Below are 8,529 nucleotides of genomic sequence, written 5' to 3'. Positions count from 1 at the left end.
CTGGCGAGAATTGGAAATATTTTATTGTAAATACCAAAAATATGTATTTTTGAGACCAAATTTTCCTGGTGTACATGAAATATTTATTTAATTAAAGGCATTTTTCTCACAGAATTAAATAGCTAAAAATAACTCCTAGATTTCTATTTATTGATGAATAAGATATTTTACTTTGAAGCCCTTTTGCTAGCCACTGAATCCATTAGACACAAAAGGATCATGCAAAATGCATAGAATAAGAAGATAAGAAGCAAAAGACAAAATGTATTGTGACACTGTTGTGCCATTTAGACAGTCTTCAGTCCTCAAGTATTTGGGGAGGAGGGGAGGGGAGAAAGAATTGACGATTTGCTAGTTTCCTAGATGAACTATAGTAATAAGAAGTGCACTTCAGTCATCTTGTAAAAAAGAACTGAAAGAATGGACTTCTGTAAGAGGGTCTTGTCCAATTCTATCCATTTCACATGTGCATGTCCTTTATGAAGCAGTCTCATTTTATGTCATGTTCTATCTTTCAAGTATTCACTCCGTGCCAGGGAGGGTTCAGAGAGCATTTCCCACAACCTATTCCACTTCTTTCTCAAACAGACCAAATAGAAAAGGACTGAACTTGCCTTAACAACAGTTTGGACAATACTTAATGCTACCTGAAGTAATCTATTGTTTGTCTAAGGCAGGGGTAGGCAACCTTGGCTCTTTTATGACTCGTGGACTTCAACTCCCAGAATTCCTGAACCAGCCATGCTGGCTCAGGAATTCTGGGAGTTGAAGTCCACGAGTCATAAAAGAGCCAATGTTGCCTACCCCTGGTCTAAGGTATTCCTATTCCCCAGAAGGGCACCATCGTCAAGTAATGAGCCTTACAGAGAAACTGGAATCTGAGGAATAGGAGGAGTGTCCTCCCACTTCTCTTTCTAGCTTCACCCTGAGAAAAGGAATATTCTATGAGTTAGACAAAATGGTCTTTTGAGATTCTCAAATCTGTGTGAGGCGAAACTGGATGGACAATTTCTCAACAGCAAGACTCCCATTTAGCAATGAAGCACTGCCAAAGAAAATATCCAAATAGCCTTTGGAATGTTTCCTCAGAATTTAATTTATACCTGATTTGCCGATTGCTGGAGATGCTTGTAATAATAAAAGACAAAACACTTTGTCTTGGTCACTTTATAACTAACTTAAGTGCAAAAATAACACATCAGGGACAAATTTCTCTTAAATTATTTTCTCCTTTGAAGTGATTTCCGTAACATGCTCTCCTTCATTAATGAGAATACATTAAAAAAAAAGCAAGAGAATTCCTCTGCCTGCCATTGCTTTTATAATTTTCTACAGTTCCTCTGAAGTATCACAGTTCAGAAAGTGTCACATGAGAAACCTATGTTTCAAGCATTGCATAAAAAGACCGTATTAAATATTCAGTTTCAGATGGAACTACCAGCTTGAATACTTTATTTGGCCATAGTAACTTTGATTCTTGCAGAATCCCCCATAAACCCATCTTTGGAAGTTTGAAGCAGGGTTTAGGTTATTAATATTGCTAATTTGTAAGGAATTCTCAAAGTTTAACAACATTTCATACATTTGAGAATGTCATTCCCAAATTCCCCCCACCCCCAGCCCAAAAGGTCCAACAAACTATGATGTAGCAAGGGTTTCAGAAAAGAATTTCTTAATAGGCCTTCAAGGAAGTTTTATATATAATTTTATAAAGATAAATAGGAAGATATACTTTCAATCAAATGCATTTTGATCTGAGTTACATATAGATACCTAAAAAATGCCATTTGCTAGGAAAGTAACTAATCCTGCAATAACAAGATATCAACATTGTCATGAACTCCTTGCAAAAGCAGCTCTCCAGGATAATTAACTATCTTCCGTCGTTTTGCAGCTTTCAGGGTTCCCACTAAAGCCTCAAAAAGGTTGGCACATTTCTCATCCGCAAACAGCACTCCAAACTTCACACTCAATGTCCCATCAGGATCTGGACAAAAGAAAACATGAGGATGAAACGGCATATTAACACTTTAGTTCCAATAAGTCTTTGGACCTGGGGATTTTTAAGGTTTCTGATTTCATTTAATAAGATTACTGTATCTGTACCCCAATTCATCACAATGTAAATGTGAAAATACAACCAATATGTTAACTTTTAAACAGAATATACACTTGGAGGCACATATCAGTAAAAATTATTACTAAATCCAAATCCATTAGATCAAATAGCAAACTATATCAAATGAGCAATCTGCAACATTATTTTAGGTTTGCTGATGCTGCTCAAGAAGGTATCAAGAAAAATCTTTAACTTAAGGTTAGAAAAAACACATTTTAACACTTCTTTTTTTAAAAGTTAATCTTCCCCATTTTTACATTTTTAATCACCGAAAACTGCTTTGTGACTATATATTGAATAATACTCATGAAAATCTGGTATCATTTAGGTCCAAAGTAACTCAAGGTAGTCACGATTAATAATCTGGCTTCATATGTGTTAGCCATGGTTTGTTGAATAAATCACAACTAGATGGGTTTTCCTACAGGTAAGTTATAAAAATATTTTACAAATCACAATTTGCATAATACACTAAGCTAAAAGCAACAAAAAACACTTATTTTTTTAACCTGTTGTGATTAGTAAACATGAATATCTCCTGAAATTAAAGTCAGTGGGGAAAAAATAAGATTGCATTTAAATGCCCTTTCCAGAATTTACAAACTGCTACAAACCTACAAATAAGCAATAGACTATTGGTTAAAACCTAAACTTAACACTAGCAATTTGAATTGAAACCAACATGCACATAAGAATCCAGTTTTATTTGAAAAGCGGGAAAATTATGGGGGGAAAATCCAGGCTTAAATAGTCTGGGGGCTCCCATGCTGTTCTTATTATCTCTTTAGTGTCAATACTTATATCCTATTGGTGTTGGAAAAGTTCTCTGGACTTGGATAGCTAAGAGCAAACAAATTGATCATCAAACCAATCAATTCAGAGTTCTCACAGGTTTCAAATTATCTCACTTTGGATACATTATGTGGAGACAAAATTCTCTGGAGAAGTCTATAATATTGGGAAAGGTAGAAATAAAGATAGAGGATGGCTTAATTAAAGTGGTGATAAGTGGTGACCATTGAAAGACCAACTTGCTGGCACATAGACAATAATTTACATTCTGTAACTAAACTTTTATCAGATTGGCTTGAGGCAAAAGCCTTAACCACTTCCTTTAATGTTTGAACTGTTGCCAGAACTCTTTATTGAGTTCCATCCAATCTATTCCATGTTTTAAGAGCAAAATCTTGTATCTTGAGTTTTATACCCTACTTTTCAAATGGGGCTTTCTCTGTAGGTTCTCCTACATTGGAGATTTTCTCCAGTACAGTGCCTTCGAGAAACATTAGACTAATATACATTGGAAATTATGTCAGTTATAGTCTTAACACATTTAGTCTATTAATTTTGCATTCCTTCTACAGCCATTTAGTCATACTTACTTTTGGTCCCCAGCCTTCGAATTTCTTCAACTAACAGGTTGATTTCACGTTCAACATTCATTGTAACCTACAAATAAATTATTGCCTTATAAATTTGTTCTTTTTCATTTTCTTTCATATTCAAAACATGTATTGAGACTTTAAAAGAAGATTCATGTGCAGTTAGGGACACAATGAATGCATGTGGGGGACGGGGGGTCCTTTTTATCAGTTCACATTCTCAAAGAGACAGTTATCTTTCTTATTAAGCGACTTACGTATTTGGAAGTCAGATAAAATGCTGCATATTTTGCAAAGGAAAATCTCAAAATGCATGGGGTACCTGTATATATAAAGCATTTACTTGTGTTAAATATCCTAGTATTTAAAATGCCTTTATGTTAGGAAATTCTTTTACTTTTATTCTCTTGTAAAAGAATTGAAATGGAAATGGGCAGGCCACATAGCAAGAAAAACTGATGGGAGGTGAACCAAGGCAGTCATAGAATGGATCCCACTTGATTAAAAAAAACATCCACGAAAGAGACCTAAAACAAGTTGGATCAATGACCTCAGCAAGCATTGCAGGCCCAATTGGCAAAAGAAAGCTCAGGACCATATTGTTTGGAAATATACTGAAGAGGCCTTCGTCCTGCAGTGGATAGACCAGTGGTTCTCAATCTTTTTAATGCCGCGACCCCAACCGGTCGTAAGTCGAGGACTAAACCGGTCGTAAGTCGAGGACTAAACCGGTCGTACGTCGAGGACTACCCAACCGGTCGTAAGTCAAGGACTTTCCCTGCCCGGGAGCGCCGCACATGCATGGTTCCGCCCCCTGCGCCGGCTGAGGCGTAGCTGGCAAGCGGCAGAGACGGAGCAGGCCGACCACCAGCTGGCCCAGCCCAAGGGAGGTAAGGCACCCGCCGGAAAAGGGGGAAAAAATGGCAGACAAAAAAAATGGCGGACAAAAAAAATGGCGGACAGCCTTGCTTGGCGACCCCCATGAAATGGTCGATTGACCCCAAATGGGGTCCCGACCCACAGGTTGAGAACCACTGGGATAGACAATGGCTAAAATGATGAATGATATTATTAGGAGATGTAGCAAAAGGGGCTGTTCTGTACCTAAATAGCATAACAATTATTTCAAGCATTATATTTCTCTGAAAAGCACATGATCCTGCATTTAAGGTAATTCTTCCCTTTCCTCCCCTTAATTGGAGATTTGAGCAAAAAAAAATATATCTTGCCTGCCCCTTTTCCTATTTGCAGAGCAAATCTAAGATGAAGTTTCTACTTTAAAATATAACTCATTTGGGAAAAAGAACTTACTTACTTTCATATAATACACTATATTACCAGTGCAAATGCAGAATTTCAACATAATTTCACCATAACCAGATAAGAACACAAACAACTTGAAAAGCTGCCACCCTTTTAACTAGCTTTCTTCAACAGACCTCTATAGTAGTCCTCGATTTACAACTACAATTGGCACTAGAATTTCAGTTGCTACGTGCTTGTTAAGTGAGTCATGCCTGTTTTTATGACCTTTTTGCCGGGATTGTTAAGCAAATCACTGCAGTTGTACGTGAAGAATGCAGTTAATAAGCAAATCTGGCTTTCCCCATTGACGATGCTTATCAGAAGCCAGCTGGGAAGAGTGCAAGCAGCAAATGCTTATCGGAAGCCAGCTGGGAAGGTTGTAAGCAGCAAACACGTGACCCTGGGATGCTGCAACCATTGTAAATAATGCCAGTGGCCAAGCACGCTAATTACAATGGGAATGCTACGAAGTTCGTAAGTACAAGTTGTAACTTACTTTTTTCACTGCTGTTGTAACTTCAAATGGTCTCTATATGTCGAGAATGCCGGTACAAGTTAAGAGTTTTGCTAAGCTATTAATAGGTATAGTATCATCAACAAATTGGTATCTACCATAGCATCCAGACCAGGGGTCTTCAAACTTGACCCTTTTATGACTTGTGGACTTCAACTCCCAGAATTCTTCAGCCAGCGGGCCTGGCTGAGGAATTCTGGGAGTTGAAGTCCACAAGTCATAAAAGGGCCAAGTTTGAAGACCCCTGATCCAGACTTTACCGAAGTACCACCTCTTCAAAATCTTCTACATCAAAAGGCATTGCAAGAGCAGCGTTCCATTTATATAAACTAGTTCAAGCAAATAGGGAATATATATATTATTATTTTGCTAACCAATGGCAGTTTCCTGACAAGACTACTCAAAATCTGTACAGGGATCCACCCACATAGGAGAACTGCCCCTGCTTCGTATTGCAGCAATTATCTTCAGAAAATTCAATATTCACTTAATCAGAAAAAGTGCTACCAGACTCCTGATTTTTGGCTGTCAGTCTTAACACCTCTCTCCTACAAGTCTTTTCACTATAAGAAGCTGTCTTTTTTAAAAAAAAAAAAAAAAAGGAAGAAAGAAATGAGGTCCCAAAATTGAAATTTTATATGCATGTCTAATGAAAAGTTCATTAAGTTTGATGAGACTTACACCTAAGAAACTTGTACAACTGCATCCTAGGCAAACAAACTCCTATAGTTCCACACAAAGTATGTGATGTTACTAGCACAGTCAACAAACATGTTTCCTTTCACTTCAAAGAGCAGAGATGAGGCAGGTGATAATTACTTAAGTGTGCATATTATTTCAAATGTTAAGGGAATGTTTTTTGTTTACCTTTTCAAACAGTCATAGAGCTGGCGTAACTGAATCCTGACTTAAGATGCTTCCTTCTCACAAAGGAATAAAAATGGCAAGCAATGGTATGCAAGTGCCTTACATTTATTTTAGGAGAGAAAGGAACCTGGGACTTTTCATTGGCTTCGTGCCTTAGGAGTATATTCGTTTCTCAATTCTTTTTTTTTTTCTGCAACTAGAATAGGAACAACACGTTGAGTAATTTCCTTCCTGGTGCAATGCACACCCTAATTTGGTCATATGTGGTTTGTGTGTGAGTGACTGCCTGACAAGTCCGGCAATTTTCCCGGTAAGATTTCATATTTTTGCCATTGCCTGCTTCCTAGGGCTGAGAGTGAGTGACTGGCCCAAAGGCACCCAGTTGGCTTCATGCCCAAAGCATGACTAAAACTCATGGTCTTCAGCCCGATGCTTTAACGGCTGCATGGCTTCTCTACTATGGTCAGGGAGCTTCTGTATTCAGCTAAGGAAAGCTTTCAACAAGTTGAAAATCTTCTCTGCATCTTTCTCGCTTTGCGTTCCTTTCCTCGAGATTTAACAAAACCGCTTTCACCTGTTCCTCTGCGCCCCTCGGGTTCCCTACATCCAGAAAGAGGGAGAAGCTGGCGGAGAAGGCAGGCAAAGGAAACCAGCAGCGGGTGGGAAATGCAACTTGCAGAGGAGGAAGGAGGGGGAGCGCGAACGGTTCGCCTAAAGACGCCTGGCGGGGCTAAGAAAGCGAAAGGGCGCAGGTACAGCCGCCGGGCAAGCAATGGGATAATAAACCCCGATCCCCAAGCAAGCCTGCTTCTCCGGAAGCAAGTCCCCGCGTCTCTGTAGGGCTCGCATCCCAGCTGCAAGCCATGCACGTCTAGGGCTGGAGCCCTTCCGCTGGCAATTGCGCAAAGCAGAATATCAGCCGCGCCGCCAGTTGCTACCGGTTCTTGCGCCCGCCTGGGACAAACCCCTCGCCCCCCCCCCCAGCAATCGCCGGCGCCTGCCAAAGGGGACCCTCGAGGACTTCCCTCCAAGGTGGATTCTCCTGCCTTGCCCTTTCCATCCGCGTGGAGGATCACATGGCGCCGGCGCGGAAGTGCCGGCTGCCGCCAACCTCGCCTTCCATGCGCCTGACAAAGAGACCCCCGGCTCGCAAACACGAAGCGGACTTTGCTCTGCGGCTCCCCTGCCGTCCTCCCACCCGCCCCGCGCGTCGGCCGCGTGACTGTGGATGCCGACATCAGCTCACCTTCATACTCCAGACTTACCTCTGGAGGAGAGAAGGAGCGGCGTTCAAAGCAAAGTGCCGGAGGAAGTGTGGCTCTGGAAGAGTGTCAGGAGGAGGAAACCTGTGACCAACCCCTCTCTCTCTCTCTCTCTCTCTCCCCCCCCCCCCCGGAGGCTGAAAGTGAACGGAAGGAGAGGTGCCGCCCACACGCCTGTAGCAAACGCTTCTGGGGAGGCGAGGGGTTAAGATCGAGACTGGTTAAACTGATGGCAACTGGAGAATAAGCTCCGTTTGCCAAGTGGGAAAGCGCCAATGTTAGTGTCTTGGAACAGGGCTAGATCAGACCTGTGTGCTCATTTACCCCGATCAATTCACCTCGCATAGATCAGAAAACTGGCAGAATGTTGACATCACCTGGGGCTATAGTATTTTTTTTTCACCAGGCTTTTCAACCAGCCACCTACTTGGAGTCCTTAAATGATGAACATTCATGAGCCTGATGAATTCTTTTTTTTTTTTTGCCCCAACCTCAGGACTGCAGCCATGTATACAGCATATGTCTTTCAGGGGGTGGGGGGGAGTCTGCAAAAGCAGGCTACCAAAATGAGCTCCTATTTTTGCCTATATTCTGTATTTTTGCCTATATTCTGTCTAGTAAGGGGGACAGCAAATGGTACAGTAATGTCATAACAGTTCACTGCAGGATATATTAAGGTGCAGGAATTGGTGGATTTCAGTCACTTCTCAAGATATGAGCTGGGCCTTGGGAGGAAGTGAATTTTACAAATGGTTCTAGCAGTGGATTTATCCACCTATCAAAACCATTAAATATAGCTACTGCTCTTGTGAATTTGGTGGGACCCAGCTGTCTGATCATTGCAAGAAAAAAACGCCCCAATTGACAGGTTACTTTACAGAGGGCCTAGTCTACCCGTTTTCAAGTAATCTTAGTGCTGCTTTAGTGATAGCAGATAAACCAAGATCGCTCTAGAAGCATTTGTTGACTTACATATCTGGAGAGGCAAACTGCAAGCAGATTATTAAAGCAGCCTCAGAGGAAGCTGTACTGTAGAATACAAACTTTCAAAAAACAACTACGGTAATCCCATGGGTCTGA

General features: G+C 40.9%; 1 protein-coding gene across 1 annotated transcript; it reads right to left on the bottom strand.

The window, feature by feature from the left end:
- Nucleotides 1-822: 822 nt before the first annotated feature.
- Nucleotides 823-7,549, bottom strand: ABRACL (ABRA C-terminal like). The gene is made up of 3 exons (XM_015822170.1): nucleotides 7,453-7,549; nucleotides 3,502-3,568; nucleotides 823-1,987 (listed from the first exon to the last, which is right to left on the bottom strand). The coding sequence occupies exons 2-3, from the start codon at nucleotides 3,560-3,562 to the stop codon at nucleotides 1,803-1,805; spliced, it is 246 nt and encodes an 81-aa protein (XP_015677656.1). The 5' UTR covers nucleotides 3,563-3,568; nucleotides 7,453-7,549; the 3' UTR covers nucleotides 823-1,802.
- Between the last annotated feature and the right edge of the window lie 980 nt (nucleotides 7,550-8,529).

Source organism: Protobothrops mucrosquamatus, unplaced genomic scaffold (assembly GCF_001527695.2).
Source record: "Protobothrops mucrosquamatus isolate PMUCROS unplaced genomic scaffold, P.Mucros_1.0 scaffold1485, whole genome shotgun sequence".
NCBI lineage: Eukaryota > Metazoa > Chordata > Lepidosauria > Squamata > Viperidae > Protobothrops > Protobothrops mucrosquamatus.
The sequence above is the reverse complement of the archived record's forward strand: the minus strand, read 5'-3'. Positions and strand labels throughout refer to the sequence as shown.

Excerpts from the sequence above, each read along its gene's own strand:
- ABRACL (XM_015822170.1), bottom strand. The coding sequence starts at position 3,562 with ATGAATGTTGAACGTGAAATCAACCTGTTAGTTGAAGAAATTCGAAGG. Across the intron at positions 1,988-3,501 it reads TCGAAGGCTGGGGACCAAAA|ATCCTGATGGGACATTGAGT; the intron begins GTAAGTATGACT and ends TCTTTTGTCCAG.